Here is a 22,372-nt window from a genome sequence, read left to right on the forward strand (position 1 = left end):
ACGAGTTGGCACTAATGATAGAGTGCTGATGAGCGCTGCCTGGTAGAGAGCATAGCCGGTCCCCAACCTCCCAAGTGACACCTGTGTAAGGTTCTGTAATACCCCTCCTTTCAATTCTGCGCCCTCAGGGGTGTGTACTGTTGCTTTACTTGACACCTTTTGGGATAGTAGTGGCGGCTGCAGCGCCGCGTGGGGCACTTTCTCAAGAGGCAGAAGCCCTGGATATGTTTAAGGGCGCGAGTGTCCCCAGAGCTCTGCCCCCAAATTTGTGTGCCTCAGGCCCACCCATAGTAGTCTGGGCCCCCTCCTAGCATAAGCTTACCCACGCTCTGCGCGCACCACTTGAACCCAGTCTGACACTGAAGGGACTGCCTGCTAGTCAAAAGGGTAATTTAGCTGTCATGCAAACCCAGGACCAGTACCAGAAAGGAGACAACCTGTCCTTCCTGCCATGAGATGATGATTTTAACCAGGCAGTTGACAAATCCATCTATAGAGCCGTGAATCAGGCCATGGAGCCCTTGGAGCAGCGCCTCTCATTGCAGATTGCGCTGGAGTACGCCAAATGGGTAATACCCACACCGAACCCTTCAGAGGTCCCCAATACACTGCAGGAACAGGGGCCCCATACCGCAAAGAAGCAGTGCCACCCGGGGTAGACGCCGATGCTTTTGCGTGCCTAAAGCAAGCATTTATAGCGCTTGCCCCCACCCCGGTGCCGGCGGCCCCCCTGGATGTAAATGTAAATGTAAATGTAAATGTAGTTGAGCTTATATAGCGCACAGCTACCCGCAGTGGGTTTCCCGGCGCTTGCTTAGGGAACCCTTCCTGGTATTCCCCTGTGAGATAGCAGGGTATCCACAAGGTGAAAGTCAGGCATCCCGCCGCAAGGGGCCGTTGTGGAGATTAAGCAAGCTATTGCCCAGAGTCGCAGAGTGTGAACCCGTGAGTCGAGGAGGCACCGGGGCGAGAATTATCGAGTCCGTGGAATTTTTAGCCCAAGACCCGCCGAGGCGGGGAATTGAACCCTGGTCCAGGACCGATCTCAGCTTCCGGGTCTGCTGCCTCTAACCCCTGAGCCACACTTCTCCACATCCCCAGACCCCTCCCCGCACTGTCACTCCAGACCCCCAGGACACCAGGGACTTCCCGGGAGACACAAACGATGACCCAGGCCCCTAGAGGCCATGGCTCCCCCTGAGGGCATCTTGTATATGCTAAACTCGGACAATATTGTCAACCCTCGATCAACAGACTGGGTCCCAGCAGACAAGGTGGCTAAATACGTAGCGAGCTGTCTTCAGAACCCATGGAAAAAGACGCTCATTATCACCTCCGGGCAGAGTGCCCCCGCCCCTTTCTGGAGGACAAAGGTGACCTCACCCTGGACATTGTCCCCAAATGGAGACATTCCTGGCCAAGTTCGTCAAGGACCCTAAAAGGGTATTGACCGGTCCTGGAGCTCTTGCCAGGACAAGCTCCTGGATGCCGTTGGACCAGTCTCTAAAATCGTAGATATGGACGATGAAGCTAAGGAAACGGGTTCCCTGATCTCACCCGAGGTCCTGTCAGGTTGGGCGCAGCGTGCCATTATATTCCTGGGGAACTATGCGCTCTCCACGGAGACGCCAGACACTTTTAAGAAAGGTGAACCCTAAATGGCGAGACCTCGCCTCTTCGGATGCCGGCGCTGTTGCCCAGGGAGGCCTCATCGGAGACCCAGTCACAGTTTCACATGTATGCAGGGCAGACAGAGATGCAGGGGCTCTGGAGGATTTTCTCTCACAGTTTCCACCGTCACTGGGTCACAGTGGCAGCAGCACCTGCTGGGGACGGGAGAGGTGGGGAAAGTGTCTTTCCTCTCCCACAAGTGCACCCTTCCCCCTCCAATCCCCAGGCAAGTCCGCACATCCAGTGGAGAGGTAGAGGAATGGCAGAGGCAAAGGATGTAAATGATGCCCCTCGGCAGATCAAAGTAGCTGGTTTGTTACATATTCATTCTCGCGTTCTATGGCATTTTTTCAAAAGCAATATGCACACATTGTTTCTGTTGAGATACCTGCGTGCACATTAACATTAAAATCATCATAAAACATTAAAAAGACCGATGGCACACAGCTGGCATATGGACTATAAGAAACAAGGAGCTCCCTCCTGAGGATGATGTTATGAATTAAGCTTTGGGTCCTATTGGCCTAGAAGTCAAAGTAAAAAGCAAAATTCAGGTCCCGAGTCAATCCGTCAAGGGGCCTACCGTTTATTTAAAAGTGGAACAAGACATTCCATAAACTCACAGTACTTTCATGATTTTTCAAGCTACTTGCTTAGTTTGTGTTTCTTTTGTGTTGCTAAAGAATTAGACACATGGAAATTTAAAGGCTCCAGAACAAAGAACTGCAACAAAGAAAAATAATACGAGCACACACTTTTTTTTCAAATGTATGTAAAAGAATACAATACAAGTTACCTTTGCAAATTGACCTTTTTAAGATGTTTTCGAAGATCTAGTTGACCTTTGCTGGGTGATCTGCTGAAAACAACATTTGCTTTAGAAACGATTTCAAATCTTAATCCAATACAAATTCTGACAAAATGGAGCAATACCAGCAGTAAATATAATTACCAGTAGTTGCATTTCTCTTCCGTATCTTCATAAAATTTGTGACCATAAAATATATCCATACCTTTCTTTCAAAAATTCAATAATTTTACATCACATGTACAAAAATACAATTTTTTATCGAAACTAAAAAGAAAATCAAACCATTAACATGATTAGAAAATCTCCTTATTATTACCTTCCTAAGAGGAAACAAAAATGCTGAAAAAGTTGATAACAGACAAAAGCATAATTACATAGAAATTCGACAAGTCATTTGACTGCTGTCCTATCCCAAAATGCACTGCATTGACTCCGTTAGTTTTCAATGCCGAGCTGAGTGATAAAATCTCAATGACACCAAACAAAATACAAACATGCCTACTAAGCTCCTTAACTCTGCATAAACCAATGTCCTAGTGGGTCGATACCAGGATCTTGCCCTGCAGTGAATAGGCAAGTGCTGAGGTTGCACCAGTCGCTCCTGGAGATCCAGATTCTTTCCTCCAGCATCCTTCTCCAGAGAACTTGGTGGTATCGTTGTAAAACAGTCACCTAAACCCCAATTCATTCACCACAACCCCCCCCTCCCATAGGGAATCTAAAAGGATGGAGACATTTGCCAAACAAATGTGCCTCACCGTCAAGTCCGTAAATTCCTTATACCTCCTTGGCAGGTACTTGCATGTGTTGTGGGACGGAGTGGCAGACATCCTGCCAGATGTTCCAGAGAAAATCCCACCAATGTCGCAATGCTTGATTTTAGATGGTCACAACGTGGCTAAGTAATCTATTCAATCGAGCCTGGATACCACCGACTATCCAGTTGGGCAGTTCGGCGCCATGCCTAAATTGTCTCCACAGACTTTTCCTCACACACTTAATAGTCTGTGATGGTCATGCCCATCGACGATTCTAGGAGCAAAAGCAGACTCAGCCTTAGAAATTAAAGAGAGAGCAACAGCCACTGCTCACACTCTATGTCTAGCCTCTACGCTGCAGTTTCCGCTCTAGCTTTACCCCTGTCAAGGCTTCGGCAGGGGTTACTAGCAGAGAATTTGCCAATTAGTACCTCAGCAACAGTAGACCACAATGTCCTTTCAGGGAAGAGGCCGAGGAGCAGACCAACAGCATTCAGGACCCCAGCAGTAACATGATATCCAAACTCCAGCACCCCTTCCTGTAAAAAACTACTTAATTTGCCTTTGGGGTAACATACTCGGTTGGAGGTTGCATCCCCATCTACCTCCACAAATGGAGGAGAATGACGTCCAAACAACAGGTGCTCCAGATCGTGCAGTAGGCCTACTCCCTCCCTTTTCTATCTCACACCCCAGATATGCTTCCCACACCACAACACCTCTTTGAGGAGCACTTGCCCATACTCCAGAAAGAAGTTCAGGCCCTCTTGCCAAAAGGAGTGATACAGGGGATGCTTGCATCAAAGATTGTGGCTGGCTGTTACTTTCAGTATGTCCTGGTGCCGAAGAAGGATGGAGGTCTGCGCCTCACCCTAGATCTTCATCCTCTGAACTTCATAAAGACAAGTTTAAACTGCTCACCATGGCCCAAGCTCTGTCTACCCTGGTCCAGGAGACGGGGTGGTGGTGTTGACTCTGCAGGATGCTTACTTCCGCATCCTGTCCTGCAATCTCAGAAACGCTACCTGTAGTTTCATGTAGGCCAAGAACACTTTCAGTTCACTGTGCTCCCCTTGGGCCTCCCAGCGTACCTCGGGTGTTCCAAACGGTGATGGTAGTGATAGTTGCAGCCCATCTGCGGAGGTTGGGAATACCAGTCTTCCCATACCTTCATAACTCGTTACTGAAGGAAGCTTTCCTCAAGCAGTAGTAAGCCGCCCCTAAACAACAGCCAACCTGTTGACATAATTGGGTTTTTACATCAACGTGCCAAAGTCACACCCAGCTCCTTAACAATGGCTCCACTTCATTGGAGCCATTCTGAACATGGTGCGTTTGAGCCTTTCCCCTGCCTCAACGAGTCCAGGATATTCCGGTTGTTATGTTGATGTTTCAACACTTGACCTGGGTCTCAGTGAGAGTGGCTGAGGCTTCTGGGCCTACAGAATCCTTCTTGTGGACCATGCCACAGGCGGGCTCTACGGTGGGATCTGAAGTCTACTTTTTTTAGTCAACCCTGGCATCAAGTGATAGAAGGGCCTAAGTCACCTTCTTTTGATATTCCTTCCGTGCTTTCCTGATTCTGATCCAGACTTGACTCCACCCAGAGTACCTTGGATCCAGTCTCCTACACAGAGGCCTCGATTGCAGTCATTTTGATTTCCAGCTGGTCCTGGTGTGCTTCCACCGCCACAAAGCCCCTCTACTTTGTCCAGCCTTTTCTATAATGGATTCTAAGGCCACCATTAGCCCTCTTTAGCCCAGGGTGGACACTCTGACCTCCCATTTCCGGACAGGCGTTCAACTCTCCATTACTTAACCAGCAGCTGCCACTTCTCCATCAGTACCACCTCACAGGCGCAGAACGACAAGCCAGGCTCCAGGGGTCGACAGAAAGCTCTAGAAGCTGGAAGGATTCCATGGCTTAAAGGAAGGGGGCCATTCTGCTCACTGCTCACTCACTGCTCAGCTTCGGAGAGGTTTACTTTTTAATGCATGAAGAACCTGTAAAAGAGCAAGAACTTTTCAGAGAGCAGTGAAAGAATCCAACAGGGCCAGCAGGGCGAACACCCATCAACCTAATAATCAGCTGAATGAAAAACAAGAATTGGCATAGCCAATAGGTCTCGCCTTTGGGACCTTATAAGTGATTAGCCAGATGTTTTGGTTTGGCCTTTGTTTTAAGCTTTGTTGTAGAGCAGTGTGGCAGCTGTGTTTATTCATTTATAAAGTTTTATATAGCACTAGCTAGACCCGTGGGTATCAGAGCGCTTTACATAAACAAAGGAAAAGAACACTTGCATAACATCGCAGGACATGAGTATGCATAAAGATATAAGCAAATACATAATACTTATGAATACAGTGAGGGGAGAAAGACGCAGGTGGTTGAAACTGTCAGATAACAACCATCCTTGAAGGTCAATGTGAGTGTTGCTTAGTAATGTTTCATAAAGTGTATTAGAACATCTCTTTGAACATCAAATCAACTCTAGACAGTGTCTCATTAGCCGTGCTTTGTTTGTTTCTCAAGCTGTCCTGCAAGTGATCAAGTCTGGCAGGATGCTTTGATGAATCAAATTCCTCTCATTTGAAACTTTTTCCCCCAAAATAATATTCAGACCAACAAACTGCAAAAGTCGCACTCTATTTCTGTTTGTTATAATCGATTCACAACTTTTGTATAAGTTTACTACTTTTTCGTATTCACAAAGGTAAAAGTCGACCAAAAGTCTACCTTTACTAGTAGTAGCTTACCTTTGTGCATACCCAAAGGTAGTAAAGTTATCTTTTGCTTTAAGTTTACCTTTGTGAATACCAAAAAAGTAGTACAATTACACAAAAGTATAAGTTTACATTTGTAAATGAGGCTCCAAGTATCACATGGGCTTATTTACAAGCCACTTGCCCCCCATGCGTCAATTTTACAATGGGAAAAATTAGGTACAAACAATGGAAGGGGATTGTAAATAAGTACCACAAAGTGCCATGAAGCAGTGCAGACCTGGGTTGACAGTAGAGTTAGAGTGTCTCGTGTCTTTGCTCTGAAAGTCTCAGTGCAGAGAAGGAGAGAAGTGAGCAACAACACCTGTGCCGTGAAGTGGTTCAAATGTGAGGGAGTGCTAAATCCGAAGGTGAGTGAGTGCTAAATCCGTGTACGCTCACTCGACACATTCATTAAACCAGAAATCGAACGGACTAGTTCACACAAGACACCGAATCACCGCTGCGCATGCTTCAACCTCTGGGTAATCCCGATGTCAAAGGGTAACATTAAGGACCAATTGCACAGCGTATAATATGTGAGACAGAAAGATCTATAGGCGCCTCCACAACCCTTCATTGCTGTCTTGATCAATGCTGCCCAGAGTGTGGAGATGGCTTTCACACGAGGGGAGCAAGACACGGCAATCCACTGTTTGAACTGTGTCCAGTCAGCGAATACGTATTGTAACTGATGCCTGGTTCAGCCACAACCCCTTTTGCAGGGCGTGCGGGACCATGCCATGAGTCGAGTCGGAAGTTGCAAAATGATTACAATATAAAATGAAGAAGAAAAAAAATCAACAAATTAGCCTGACGATAAATAAGCACAGTACTATTCCTGAGCATCCTGAGCTTCGAGGTGCAAAACCTACATGGCTATCAGATATATGCATGTTGTTTTTAAACACGAATGAATTAGCTCAACACATAGTGTGAGTGTTCTCCCGGTGCAAATACAAGAGGTAAAGTGTTTGCAAGAAATAGAAACTGTAAACTGAGAGACAAGTGCTGACATACAATATTTGTGGAGAGAGATAGTTACTTGAGGTTCACGACATAGCTCAGACCTGGATCCGGAGATCAACGGGACTCTTTACACAAACTGTTATAACAGTTGTGAAAGTGCTGTATGTGTGTGAGGTGTCCAGATGGCAGATTTCAGTACTGATGGTTACAGGTGACAGTGGGGGCAGGGTGTGCCTGTAATTCAGACAGTACTAGAAAGAACACTGCACCATTCGAATTTCCTATCCTACATCACAGTTACACGTGTTTATCGTTTCATTTTCGGATGCAGAGAGGGAGGGTGATTTAACACAAATCAGATTGTTTTTGGCTAAGAGTTGGATGCCGGGATTCGAATAGGTGAATTTTCAACACTAAAGGACATGTGATAATTTGTCAAGAAAGAACGCCTCTGTGTCGCGCATATCGCACTTTGAAAACGAATGTGAGGGCTAATTCTTGTGGTCGTGTGAATTCAGTTCAAACCGCGGCTGCGGCCAGTTTGTATCGGCGGGATTTGTTTTCACGAGTTTGAAAAACTGTGTCAGAATAGGCGCGTTTTCGGTAAACAGTTCAACTCTTATCTGTCGCGCTTTAAGGTGGTTGACTGCCAGCTTACTGTAACACAAGGCTAATCACAATATTTAGAGTTTCCACCAATGACTCATGCCCGTTTATCCTGTTATTTGAAGAACTGCGCCCGGAGTAAGCAGAAAACGTCTGCACAGAACTTTATTTTAATTCACATTGTTGTTTCACTCAAGCTCCTGGTAAAAACTGCAGTGCTGCGCCAGCGTTAATTGGAAAACGATGCTGACAAGGACACGTTCACTATTTTTAAATTATTAGACGGTCGTGGAAATACAGGAAACTAGCATGTGTACGAATTTTACAAGTTCAAAAAAGGTAACATGGAAATATAAACAAACTGAGCAGAAAGGTACTGCAGGTCGTGAGCAAATTTTGGAATTTCGATTACACAATGTAGAGCCCTGGAAATAACAAGCCCGGGAGTGGTGCGCGCTTGTGCACGGCACTGCACGCGAAAAACAGATAACACACTGCGCGCCACTGCGCATAACAAGCCGTAGGCTGTGGGCGGCTACAATTCCTGGCAAAGGTGGGACATGCACCTGCCTTTGCCCAATTGTGTGCTGCCTTCGCATGAAAATACCAATAGGAAGAAAGCCTAAAAAAAACACGCACACACGAGCGTGTGAAAAGTCTAGAGCGATTACAAGAGGTTGTTTTCCTAGAGCAGCGCGTGCGCACTGCGCTAGGCTCGACCTAAAAAACTGATGCATATGGGTTACTTTAGTTATTTAGTTTTTTACTGATATGTTAATAATGTAGAAATGTTTCCAAGTTTCACTAGAAATATTTAAAAACCATGTAAATCTATGAAGGATTCATTGATCGAGATTTTTACTTTGCTAATCTCTAGCTAGAATAGCGTGCTAGCAAACGTTGTTAAAACGCATACTAATCCTTCCAAAAATACTGAAAATAAACTGTGTTGTTTCTAACGGCAGTTAAACATTGCAGAACCTGAACACATTGAAGCACTGGCTAGCGTCAGATTTCTCATCTTTTTTATGGATAATTCTAATCACAGATTCCTACTGTATGAATTTTCCAAGGCACCAACCCTGATCTAGAAGTTCTTGTAAGAGTTTCTGTGTGTCAGGAGGTCTTATCATCAGCCTCCATTGCAACCCTGGACATGACGAAACTGCGCCGTTAATAAAGATCACCTTTGTTGGCTTATCCAGAGCTCAGCTCATAGGGTATTAATAATTTTACCAAAGCCATGTTGCTTCAACAAATTATTTTAAGGTAATATGCAGGGTTGTTGCTCCCTGAGACAACAAGTTTCAGACTGTGCTGTGCATGCTGGAAACAGATGTTGTGCAGATCCAAAACAAGACGTCTGCCTATGATGCCTCTGCATCAAACAGGACTCCAAGTCCTGAGGTGCACAAATATTAACAATAAAATCAAGTTACCTGATCCGAAGTCCTCTGCTCCGGACCTCTTCAAAGGAACTGGATGCTGCAGTGCGGACCCCAATCTTAGTGCTGCTCTCATGCTGTGAGAGCAGCATCCTGATTGAATGGAGCGACCTCAATCGGCGCAATGGAGGCCTGCACTTACTCTAACCCAGTTGTCGCTGGGTTAGAGCTTTCAAATTGTGCATGTCTGGCTGGCCGCTGCAAGACGGCCTGCCAAAGCGACATGCACACTTTGAAAAGTGCCCAAACAGCTCACCCTCCTCCCTGGTTCTGTCATTCAGCAGCTGCCCCACCCCGTGCTGACGCTCTGTTCAGGACCCTCGGATGAAACAAAAATGGGAATAAATTACCCCCAAAGATGAAAAATAAAATGGTAATTCAAGTGAGGCGACGCTCCTCTGCTCCAAAGGAGAAGCCACCCCTGCCTAAAGTCATCAGGATGCAGGATGCCAAGGTATACATGAAGAGTATAATAAGTAATGTCAGTCCCAATTAAGATCATGAGGCTGGACCCAGTCTACATCACCCTTGTCAAGTCAAGAGACAAGTCCAGGCAATCCTTCTCTAGGGAGAGGTTGCAAAAAACAGACTCCGCCCCCGCCTTCCTCACACCAAACACTGATCCTAGAACTGATGAACCCTGAATTACCCCATAGTCATCATCAAATTTGCATGAAGATGTTGTGTTCAAAGAGGCCATGTTGTAAATTTTCAATTTCAAATCAGCTATGCCTTTTGGCCTCACAGACCTATCGAGCAGCTAGTTATAGTTCTGCCAGCGTGTCCTCATCCGGCACTGACTGACCCGGGATGAAGTTAGACCTTTCCATCCCTGGCTCCCAGGCTGTGCACATCTACTCCTGTGTAACAGGCCCTGCTAGTTACTCTCAGACGTTTTGGAACTGAAGAGACTAAGGCTAATCTGGTGGAGATTTTGCAACCTAGCCCTTCTACGTCGGAGTCTCTGTTGCCATTTAATGAGGCTTTGGTCAATCCATTAACAACAACATGGTCAAATCATTTCTGCTCCATTGCAAGCAGCCACAGCCAGCCCCTGGAGAGCCTAAGCTCTTAATGCAGCACCCTATTATGGAGATTATTGTAGAGCAAGCATCCGCTTGTAAGGTCAACCCTATCTCTTTTCCTTTCACTCCAACGGACAGAAAATCAAAAAGAATTGATGCAATGGGCAAGAAAGTAGATTCTCTGAGCATTTCCCCACCATGTTCCTTAAATGTCCTCTACCTTTTGTGATGCTATGACCACATCCTCTCAGACATGTGGTGTGAGGTTTTGCCAGCATTATCTGATGACATACATAATGCTTTAGCATAAAAGGTCCAAGCTAGACAAGATGCAGCCAAAAAGATTATTTGTTCGGACCTGGGTACCACTGGCTTCATGGCTCATGACATGGGCTGTAGTGTCATTATTTGAAGACAATGTCACTGCTGTCCAGCTTTAGATTTTCTATCAGTGTGTCCAAATATTAACTTTAACCATCCCCAATAGGAGGGCGTGGCTAGCCGTGCTGCGGAATGGCCGCTCTGTGACTGAGCTCTGCCGTGGCCGGGCAGCCTTGAAAATCGTGTCCGAGGCTGCAAAGAGATTATAGGCCCTGGACATACAGCGCAGATGCGGCGCTCCTGACTGGGACTCGCCGGAGGATTGCGGTCTGACCTGTTCCCTGCGCTGATGTGGCACAAGGTGATGAGTCCCTGAGCGGGGGGAGCTATACCCGTGGAGACAGGGGTAGCGCTTTCCTGATGGCCGCGACTGCCATTTTGTGGGAGCGCTATCGCAGCATCGCGGTGTGAGAGGGCTGATCGGCTGACGTGACCGTGCTCCTTCTGCGACTACACTTGCTGAGGCTGCGATCCAGATGGTGCCAATTATGCTGCACAGAGCTCAGGTGTGAGGGGAACATCCTTGTGGCAATACATGCTGCTGGCACAGGTGGACCGGAGATTTGATTTCCCATTGAGCACACCCGCCATTTCCTTGATGAAGCACCCGGAGCTGTACTTTATTGAACGGCTGCGTTGACTGTGGTTTGTGGGGCATACCCACTGCTAAGTTGTGGCACAGGTGCGAGCTGATTCTGCTGAGGAGCAGAGGCATCGCCATACAAGGCAGTTGTGGAGACGAGGACCCGAGGAGGCGACATAGGGTGAGAGAGAGCCCCTGATTAACCTGCGAGCCCAGGTTTCTCTTCCGCCTGGTGCTATATGTCTAAACTCGTATAAGTCCCGGCTGCGGTGTGGCTGCAACTGGATAGACTGCAGTTGCTGTGTCATTATTGCCTTGCCCTTGGTGGATTTGGAGGTGCACTGCGGGGTGGTGGCGAATTGTGGGACCCTGGGCCCGGGACTTAAGCTGCCGGATTACGCTGGCTGTGTGCCGCAGTCAGGACCTGACACACGCACGGAAGGTGGGTGACCGGGTACAGTCGCTGGGCAAGCAAGATCCGAAGCAACCCAAACTGAATTTTGAAAATAAGCGCTCTACGAGACAAACAAACCCTGAATCAGACGCCCAGGGAGCTGGCCATAACGTGTTGCCGGCGGACGATCAGGGAGAAGACCTCATTACCCTGATGTTGGGGATACGCTCTAATTTACGCAGCATAGACACCAAATTGGATACTCTGACTGCGCAATTCGATTCTGTAAAGACACAGGTAGCTACCCACGAGACCCGCTTGGATGACCTTGAAAATCGACACACTGATTTCCACGAGTTCCAAGTGGAAACCAAAGAACAGCTGCTACATATGGATAAGCTGTTGGGAATTATTAGGGCCAAGAATGACGATTTGGAGGCGAGGTCTAAAAGGAATAACCTCCGCATTATGGGCATTCCGGAGACGACCGCTAATTCAAAAATGGAGACCTTTGTGGTGTAGAGGGCCCACAGGTCTCTGGGGCCTAAGCCGCCTGTTGGTGCGACGCCTATACCCATGCTGGCTAAGTTACTGAATTATCAGGATAGAGATCTGATACTACGCCTGGCGAAGGAAAAGGGGCAAATCTCCCATAAAGGTAACACCATTTCATTTTATCCTGACTTTACCCCGGCGGTGCAGGCAGCCCGACAAGACTTCCTTCCCACAAGCGTATTCTCATGCAGGCGCAGATTCCTTACTCCCTATTCTAGCCAGCCAAGCTGAAGGTCTCACATGACGGAACTGCTCACTATTTCAGGGATGCGAAATCTGCTTTGAAGTTTGTCAAGCATGTAGGTGGGAAAGAGGCGAAAACCATGGATGCTGCTGGTGGGAACCCAGTGGGCCATCTTAGTGACAATGATTAACTCTGATCCCCTGCCTTCAAACGATATGTTGGTGGGCTATAATGTAACGGGTTGATGGCTCTATTGAGCATCTATCCATGTTCCTTTTCTCCGTCCTGTTCCCTCGCTTTGCTGTGGGGTACCTGGGGGCCACGTGTCTCGAGAACACTTCTATTATTTTTATTTATTTATTTATTTATTTAAACTTATAAGGCACACAGCTACCCGCAATAGGTTTCCCTTCAGGTTGTATTTGCTGCCTGCTCTTCTGCAGTACTTCCGGCCACCCTGTGCAGACGGGGTAGTTTGCCGGTGTCGCCTCGCCCTCATGGGAGATTTCCCTTCATTGCTTTATATGTTGGTACATGTTAGGTTTTGGATGGGTATGCTGCAACCTGATTGGGGGGGCTGGAGTCGGTGGTGAGTAGGGGTTGTTTCATTGTTTTTAGCCAACATGCCGGTACGTTGAGGATCGAAATGTGGGACTGTTATTGGGTGTCTACACATCATCTGGACTAGCAATGTGTATGTGAACAATTTATGCAGGACCACACACTGATACAGTGAAGTTTCTCACATGGAATATAAGGGGGTTAAACGATAATAGGAAGGCTAGGTTGGTACATGCCTACCTAACCAGACATAACATTGATATATGTCTTTTGCAGGAAACTCATTTCAATGTCACACCTTCCCAAAGACTGTGCCACAACAGGTGGGGCACAGTGTACTCTTCTATCTATTCTAATTATGCTCGTGGGCTAGGGCTTCTGATAAAGAGAGGGCTGGACTGGCGGGAGGACAATACCTTCGTGGATCTTGAGGGAAGGTTTATATTATTACATGGCAGATTGGGGGATGTGGCAGTGGTCTTAATAGCAGTGTATGGCCCTAGTGTGGATTCACCAGAGTTTGTTTGTGATATTTGGTCCAGAACTACTGGTTGCAGTACGGTACTGTGGGGTGGTGATTTCAATGCTATATTGGATGATGACCTAGACAGACAGGGCACGTCTCGCACCCTACATCCACAATTTAGCGCCGCCTTACAAGTTATTATGTCTGATGGTGAGTTAATTGATGTCTGGCGGCACCATCATCCCGTCCTTAGAGAGGGGACGTGCATTTCTAGTCACCACAGCGCCTGGTCCCGTCTGGATTTTGGTTGGTCTCACGGGATGTTGCTACCTGGACTTCGGAGGTCCTCCACTTGGCACGCTCTCTGTCAGACCACGCCCCATGTATGCTTAGAGTAAAACTCCCAAATGCGCCCCTGCGCTTTTACCTGGCGTTTTCCCCCACATGCGTTCCTAGATGAGGCATTCAAAGAAGAAATCCGCTCTGATATTACTGACTACTTCACTTTTAATACTGGCTCGGTGGATACCGAAGCCTCACTATGGGAGGCCTTTAAAGTTCTTATTAGAGGGCAGTGTATTACTAGACAGGCAGGAGTATTGAAGGCTATTCGGGGTACCATTGCTTCCCTGGAAGCTCAGATAAAAGATCTTGAAAACCAGTTTTATTCCACTAATGAGCCGGGCTCTGCTGCACTTCTGAAAGCTAAATTATTGGAATTTGCTGAAGAATACCAGCACGAGGTCAAATTCCTGAGTAAATATGCCGAAGCGCGGAGGTACGGTGAAGGAGACAGACCAGGCCGCAGATTGGCTGGCTTGATCCACCCATCCAGATCCACCATGTTTATACACAAACTTAATACCGCTAGCGGAGACGTTATCAGGGGTCAATCGGAGGTCTTAGATGCTTTCTCAACATTTTATTCTAATCTGTATTGTACCACCCAACAGACGAGCCCGGAGGGTAAGCAAGAATTTTTGGTTTCCATTGCGATAGTTTGGTTCAATAATGTTCATAGGCAATATATGGATCTCCCCATTATGATGGAGGATGTAGCTCAAGTCATAAGGAGCTTACCGCTTGACAAGGCCCCAGGGCCTGACTACATCATTCTTTAAAACATATGTGGAGGAATTGGCACCTAGACTATTGGCGGTTTATGAGGAAGCCCTTGAGGTGGGCGTCCTACCTCAGTCCATGAGGGAAGCTATAATAATCACTCTGTTAAAATCCGGAAAGGCAGAAACACAGATTGATTTTCGCCAAGCTGCTTGCTAATAGGCTGCAACCCTTGCTCCCTATGATTGCACTCCCAGACCAATCAGAGTTTATCCCTGTGAGGTCGACCTCCCATAATTTGCGGACACTTTTCTCCGTACTGCATTACCTCCATCCAGAGGTACATGCTGCCGCAATACCATTGGTGCATGCTGCCGCCATATTCTTAGACGTCACAAAGGAGTTTGATACGCTTGAATGGCTCTATTTATTTATCATATTAACACGTATGAGTCTGAGCCCGCTCTTCATAAATACTATCCAACTATTTTATACGTTGCCGATGGCTCGGATTAGGGTGAACGGATTGCTTTCTACTCCATTTTCCATAACGCGCGGCACTAGACTAGCCATAGCAATGGCAAAGAGCCCCTGCTCTTTGCCATTGCTATGGAATCCCTGGCTGTCCGGATCAGACAACACCACACTGCCCGGGGCATTGGCCTTAATATCCGGAGCCTACTGATTTCGCTACATGCGGACGATGTGACCTTGTATATCGTTAACCCTGAGGAGAACTTGGACCCAATCCTTAGAGAATTCATTCGCTTTGGTGGTCTTTCTGGCATTTCCATCAATTGGGCAAAATCAGTGGTGTTTTCACTGACTAATGGCACACCCCAAATAACATCAAGTTCCCTTTGAGATGGGAAGCAGAGGAAGTCAAATATTTGGGGGGGTGGCTAAGCCGAGACATGCAGGAGATTTGGAACTTAAATTTTGCTAAGGCAATTAACTGGCTGGAGGAGAAGGTTGAACTATGGTCCAGACTGCCCCTATCCGGGGCTGGTAAAATAGCTTTGGCAAAAATGGTCATATTTCCAAAGTTCCTTTATTTATTTGTCAATGTGCCAATCCCCCTTACGCAACATTTTTTTTACCACCCTTAGATCACAGCTGATCTCCTTGGTTTGGGTCGGTGGACAGGCCAGAGTTTCCTGGGGTCTTCTGACTCTCCCGCTGCGGCAGGGGGACCTGGGAGCTCCTGACATGCACTTATATGCTCCATGTGCTCAAGACAATTTCTGCATTTTTGGGTCCACACGACGCCGTACCAGCCACATGTGGCAGTTAAGATTGATGTGGTGGCCCCTGTCCCCGATCAAGGTGGCACTATATCAGACGTCACAGCGTCCCGAGGAGATGTGGACAGGGCGGGCACTCTGCGATGGACGTGGGGCGAGCTGTGGAAGATGGCAGATATCCCATTACTTTATGCCCCTTCCATTCCGCTGGCGCGGAATCCCATGCTTCCTTGTATCCGGAATGGGATCAGCAAAACTCTAGCCCACGATATGCACCTACACACTTTCGCAGACTTGCATCCTCGGGATGAGTTTAGGCCTCCCCCGGTGGCGACTGCAGGTAAGGTTACACCCTTTGCGGAGCTCTTTTTATATCACAAGTTGCATACAGCATGCCATGCCCTATGGGACGGCCCCTCCACCATTGCCTGCTTTACAGAATATTTTGAAATCCTCTTCCCCCCGGAAGCTTGTTACACGTCTATATACCCAAATGCAAAACACTAACCTGGTGGGGAAGCCCAAGTCCCTTCAGAGCTGGAACAGCGGGCTTCCCACGCCACTGACAGAAGACCAGTGGGAGTTCTGCTGTAGACAGCTCACTGAACTCTCTCCAAACTATAAACTACGCCTGATTCATTTTACATTTTTACATAGATATTACAGGACGCCTGTGGGGCTTCACCGTATGAAGCTTAGGGAAGAGGAGAGCTGCCGGCGCTGTAAATATACTCCTGCCTCTTTCTTGCATGTTGCTTGGGAATGCCCACAGATAGCCCAATTTTGGGTTGAGATATTTGTTACAGTAAAACAAATTATAGGCTGTACAGATGTTCCCGTCTTGGGCTTCCTGGGGTATGTGAAAGATAAACCGCCAAAGCATCGTAAGCTGCATGCACTCCTCTTACTTTATGCTAAAACACATGTTGCTATTCGCTTGGGGCAGAAGAGGGCACCCACAATTAAGGACTGGTTACACAATGTCACATATGGCCACGCACAGCTGAGTACTTTTTGGGAACTAATGCACCCAACCTCGAGGCCCCGCAACATATGGGAACCGTTTCTAGACTGGGCTTGGAATCAACCCAAGTCTCCTGAGCGTGTCCACATTGCTGACAATTAGTTGTATGATGCATCTCTGTACTATTTTAACTTATTCATGTTCCTATGTATGTTCTGGAATTTCAACTGCTGGTGGGATGGGTCTGCCTGTGTATTTCTGGTCATACACCCCCTAAGGTTTATATCATATTCATGTATACCAGGGTTCGCAGTGATGATTGTGGTCTAGATATCTACACATGATCTGCGGACGTGTATGCGGGAGACACCCGTTGCTTATTACCATGCTACGTAATCCACTGTATTGAAGTGCTATACTGCCTATAATGATGTACTGTCCTGTTGGCTTTTCTGTGCAGGAATTGTCAGCTCTTGTTTTTTTTCTTCTTTGAAAATTTAAATAAAATATTTAAAAAGAACATCACCAATATGGGAGTGGTCTTGGACACAGTCACCTTGAAGGCTTTTCCACTTTTGCAGCGTGTCCGTGACATTCCAGCTATGCTCCGGAGGTTTCAAGAAAGAGCTACTGTTCAAGCTGTAACAGTTTTGGGACTGTATGGTCTTCGGGCATTCATCACCCACAATAAAACTGGAGTCTTAAGTGGGCCCAGCATTGGACAATCCGTATATCCAACTAAGTTGCTTATGAACTTCAGTGGTGGATGGCAGATACCAATCTGCCGTACGGCAGACTGTTTTCTTGCTTTTTCCTGAGATCATGGCAGTGATGGAGCATCGTCCATTGGCTTGAGAGGTCAGTTAGATGATGTGGAGATCAGACGCTTTTGGTCTCTGATGGAACAGCTCCATCACATAAGCTTTCTGAAGCTGAATGCTATCAAACTGGATAAAAGCCTTTTTGTCCTCCATGAAGGCCAGGTTGCTCCAAGTGCTTAAGCACATCATGTCTTCCTGGCGGTGTTACAACGAGGAGGGTGGGGAATGAGGTCATGCACTCTCTGTCGGAAGTGTTGAGGCACTGACTGGCACTTTGCAGGATTTCCCCAATGTTAAATCATTTAGCAAGATCACTGAAAATAAAGTCAAATCAAAGTTGCAGCAGTCATCTTGTTGATCACAGACAGTGGCTGCACCCATAGGTGGTTCAGGGTAGTTTTGCCAAAAGGGGCTCACCCTTAATAGACCTTTTTGCCAACTCCCAAAATGTACTGTGCCTGGCATTCTGAGCTCCAGTTTCCCTCTCATGGTTATCTAGAGGACGCATTCAGTTTTTGCTGGCACTTCAGCCTACTGTGTGCAGCGGTCAGCTTTTTACTTAGGAATTACTACACTGATCCTAAAGTCCTCAAAGCGGGTATTTTCCCCTGCTCAGTCTTGAAGGACTCCTCGTGTAAGGCCATTCCTCAGCCCTATCTCCTTGGAGGGGACATTGTTTTAGTAGTGGTTCACAAAAATTTAGGAGTCTGGGATTAGGAGTATCCTTCAGAAGAATATGTTAATTTCCTTCAGTAACGCTCCCTTAGGCGGAAATTCTATCTAACGACAGATTCCTCATCACCTGCCTTTCTCCCCCTTCTGTGGAGTGGACTTTCGTGAGTAATAAGGTACTAAACTACTTTTCACACACTGCAAATTCAATTTTTGGCGGCCACACTCAGTGGCTAAGGGCTTGGAATTTGTTCTGACTGACATTAGCATGTAGTGGTGATGCCTTTAAGAGGCTTTGCGTCATCTCTGGAGGTGGAATGCTATCTGATGGTGCTTTCTGCTGGAGCACATGAGCAATGGTAAGAGTTTATTGATCCAGTCTGGCACCTAAGTAGATTCAAAAGGTGAGCAATCTGCAGTTAGATAGAGCACACCCACAAAGAGCATTACCACAGGTAACTTATTTGTCAGGGCCATAAACCACACTCGTTAGTTGCAAACCTGCTTTTCAATGGCAGACTCCTAATAATTGCTGGTTGTAAACCAGTTTATAGGAATAAAAATAGTAGAACACATCTTTGTGTCAACTTCAAGAGCCAACGTTTTACAAACAAGTTACTCTGTTCCTCTTTGTAGCTGATCTCGTCCAAAATTCCCTCCTTCCTTTCACGAGTAGAGGGTTCTAGTTGGTGCTTATTTTATATCGCAGACTGACCTCTTGTTGGAAGACCAAATGACTATCCCACTGGAGCCAATATTGCCTTTTTAGTTGCTCAATTACAGAAGGCACACACAGCTGAAACTTGCAGGACAACAGACCGCGATTAAGCGTGTGACACTACATTTCTTGTGTCTCAAAGATTTGTATTTCATCAATCACTGAATGATGCACACACTTTTATTTGTTCTCCATGCAGAGGGCTTACCAGCACAGTCTTATAATGAAATCATAATATTTATTGACAATATTACTTACATTAAAATATGTGTGATGCGCTTTGGAGGTAATGTGGAGTTTTTTCTTAGGTTCACACTTTGCAAATCGGACACACTCACTAGTGGACTTCGTCGCTTTTTGGGGGATCTCTGCAATAAAAAAAAAGAAATGCATTTAAGACAGATATTCTTTTGCTCAAAATCATGAGCTTTAATGCAATATTGAATGTTATTTACATACATGCTACTACAATTCTCCATCATTTCTTATGTACAGTCAAATGTTTTGAACAATCCGTGTTTTCGGAGTGGAGACCCTCTAGCTATTTCTATATGTATTCTAACATTCTACTTCACTTTTAAGCCTAACCAGGTAGTTATTAATTTCTTCTGCCATTCTAGTGATGAGAGGCAGTAGCAGCGGGTGATCTTTGAAAGTGGGGGAACATACTTACCTTACATTCCATCAAGGAAGTAAGACCGGCGGGGTTATTTCCCCAAGAAAGTTTTTGAAAAACTGCCGTCATATAGTATATCTTAGGCACAATTTGCACGCATATTTGCTCAAAATCCACAGGCGTGCCTGAAGCTCCCCGGTATTTAATCCAAAAGTTTTCAAAGTGTGCAGTGGATGGGGGCTTGTATGTCAAAAACTACCTACAATGTGCCGGGGCCAGTGCCAGTATTTATTCATGAGTGCCCCTCATATGCTATTGGTGCCCCCTCATGACAAAAAACCATGTTTGACTTTACGTCAAAAATAATCTCTAGTATTTTATGTCAAGGTTGCCTTCTCTCCCTCCTACCCCATATCCCATAGCTGTCCTCCTTAATGCCTAGAAAAATTACCAGTATGTAATCATCAGCATTTTGCCATGGGTAACGCTTACGTCAAGAATTATTTCCAATTGGCCAGCTTCAGCAGTTTCCCAACGGCACGCCATGTGCCAAGAATTACCTAAAAAAATGCCGGCACTAGCATTCTGCTATGGGTGCAACTTATGCCAAGAATTAGACGCAGTATGCCTGCGATACCATTTTGCCACAGGTGTCCCTAATCCTACAAATTACCTCTAGGGTGGCATTGTAGCATTTTGTAACAAGTGCCCCTTTTGCCAAGGATTACGTCCAGTATTTGAGTGCTAGCATTTTACCACAGGTGTTCCATATGCCACGTTCTACCTCTAGCAAGCCAGTATTTTGCAATGGGTGTTCATTATGCAAAAAATGACCTCCAATATGCCAATGCCATGGGTGTCCCATTTGCCAAGTATTACTTCTGGTGTGCCAGTATCAAAATTGTGCCCTGTGTAACCTTATGTCAAGAATTACCTATAATATGTCACTGCCAGCATTTTGTAGTGGGGTCCCCCATCTGACAAGAACTCGCTTGTGTGCCAGGGCCAGTTGTAGAATCTCAAGAGTAACACATTCACAAACACATGCTCACTCACTCATGCAGATGTACATTCTCACTCAGTCTCATACTTCCTCACACTCATTCATACGCATTCCCTCTCAGTGCCTCTCACTTGTGCTCACTCAGTCTCATTCTCACTGAGTCACACCTATCACTCAGTTAAACTCACACTCGCTGTCCCCAACTCCCCCCCCCACACACACACTCTCACTATCACCCAAGTACACATTTTGACAGATTTTTTTACACTTGCTTTCAACTGATGGTGCTGACCCTCAGGGCAGGTACACAGTGCTCTTGTACCTCGAGCACTGAAGCAGGAAAGTGAAATCTGAAACTTCTGCAGAGGTGCACAGGTTCCCGCTTTCAACTTCATGAGTTTCGCCTCACCCTCATCCTAACTCATCATTTAAAAAAAAAGTATTTTTGCAAACCAATTTTTATTGGGATGATAGCTCAGGAAGACATCCCATCAGAAAATGAATAGCAGACATAATCAACAGCTCTTTACAAGGCAGGCACTCCACTTGTTCAGCAGGAGAATATTTTCACATGTTCATTGAGCTCTTGGCAATAGTGTCAGTGCAACCAAGGGTGGATGTTGGAACAAAACCCCCTAAGCGAACCCCGCCCCCCCCAACCATATACAAGCTACCCCAACCATACCCCCCTCCTCCTACATTCAACACACCACCCCTCCCCCCAGGCGTGCCGTAGTGCGTCTCCACTGGAATGGAAATGGGTTTACAACTCTGGTCGTACCTAGCAATTGGACCAATGGATACTATGTGGGATGAATCGTCGCACTTCACAGGAAGGGGCAGCAGTCTGTCAACCGGACAAGGCGAGGTGTCTTGCGACCATCTTGATACACTATGGTGGGTGTGTCCCAGGGCTATTTGCTCGGGTCTCCTCATCCTCATCTGCGGGGAGTGTGAGTTCCATGACTAGTCTTTCCCAGGCTCTCACCCTCTCTAACGCCTGTTCACTACTCGTTATATGTGCAATTTGTAATCGGACCTCCCCCTCACATTGAGCCCATTTACTAAATTCAGTTTTCCATTTATCTAAACTGGGACCTTGGTTCGCTTTCCACTGAGAGGTTATGGTTCTTTTAGCTAAGAGGAGCCCCAGGTCAATACATTTACTAGTGATTGTGTTCTTTGAGGTGTGGGTAAACCAATGAAGGATACAATGCGCCATGGAGGGCTGTAGGTCCCTTTCAGTGACATCTCTCAACAGTGCCGTCACCCCTTGCCAAAAGGATTTGAGTGACGGGCAAGCCCATAACATATGTTTGAAATTGGCGTCATCCATTGCACATCTTGGACAGGTCGCTGACTGGGTTGGGAAGTATTTATGTAAACGGACTGGTGTTAGGTATGCCCTATGTAGGATGTGAAAATGCACCAACTGAAACCGCACATTTCGCGTACTCTTCCAGGCCCTCTCCAATATCCCACTCCATGCCGTGTCTGGTATATCTTTCCCTATATCAGCTTCCCACTTCGTCTTCAAAGCTATCAATGGGGTTAGGGCTTCTTGGGTCATGCGCTTGTATAAGCATGTGACTGCCTTAGTTGTGCCTGCAGCAACCACGACATATTGGCAACCCATAGATGTAGGTGGCTCTGCCATGCCCGTTTTCCAGTGTTTACGAACCGCTGTCGTGAGCGCAGCATGTAATAAAAAGTCACCCCCTGGTAGTTCAAAACGATCCCTGAGGACATCAAATGGTATTAGAGTGCCGTCCTCATAGAGGTCACCTACTGTCAATAGACCCTCTTGTTCCCAGGCCTCCAACCTCTGCCAGGTTCCTCCGTGTGGCAGTGCCCTGCACATCTTTAGTGGGATATCAGGCGCGTAAGGGATCGCAATACCCCCTCTTCGCAGGTACCTATTCCAACATTTTCGGGCTGTGGCAAACTCCTGAGTAAGATGCATGTCTCCGATCGGGAGGTGCAGAACTATATGAGACAACACCAGCAAGTGACCCGTCGGCTCACCTGACTCTCCTTCCTCCCTAGTGGCCCACGCCACCCACTGCGTGAGCCATTGAAGTTGGGCTGCTATGTAATACG

General features: G+C 46.7%; 1 protein-coding gene across 3 annotated transcripts in view; it reads right to left on the reverse strand.

The window, feature by feature from the left end:
- The window catches only part of PRR11 (proline rich 11), a 309,219-nt gene that overhangs the window by 29,485 nt on the left and 257,362 nt on the right, over positions 1-22,372 (reverse strand). For 2 of the 3 annotated variants that reach the window (XM_078679846.1, XM_078679848.1), the window contains exons 7-8: positions 18,912-19,021; positions 2,468-2,530 (exon numbers count right to left, since the gene is read on the reverse strand). In XM_078679846.1, coding sequence (XP_078535972.1) covers positions 2,468-2,530; positions 18,912-19,021 — 173 coding nt within the window. The remainder of the gene's footprint in view (positions 1-2,467; positions 2,531-18,911; positions 19,022-22,372) is intronic. The other variant, XM_078679847.1, reaches the window with a different exon arrangement.

Source organism: Lissotriton helveticus, chromosome 3_1, assembly GCF_964261635.1.
Source record: "Lissotriton helveticus chromosome 3_1, aLisHel1.1, whole genome shotgun sequence".
In the NCBI taxonomy this organism is placed as follows: Eukaryota; Metazoa; Chordata; class Amphibia; order Caudata; family Salamandridae; genus Lissotriton; species Lissotriton helveticus.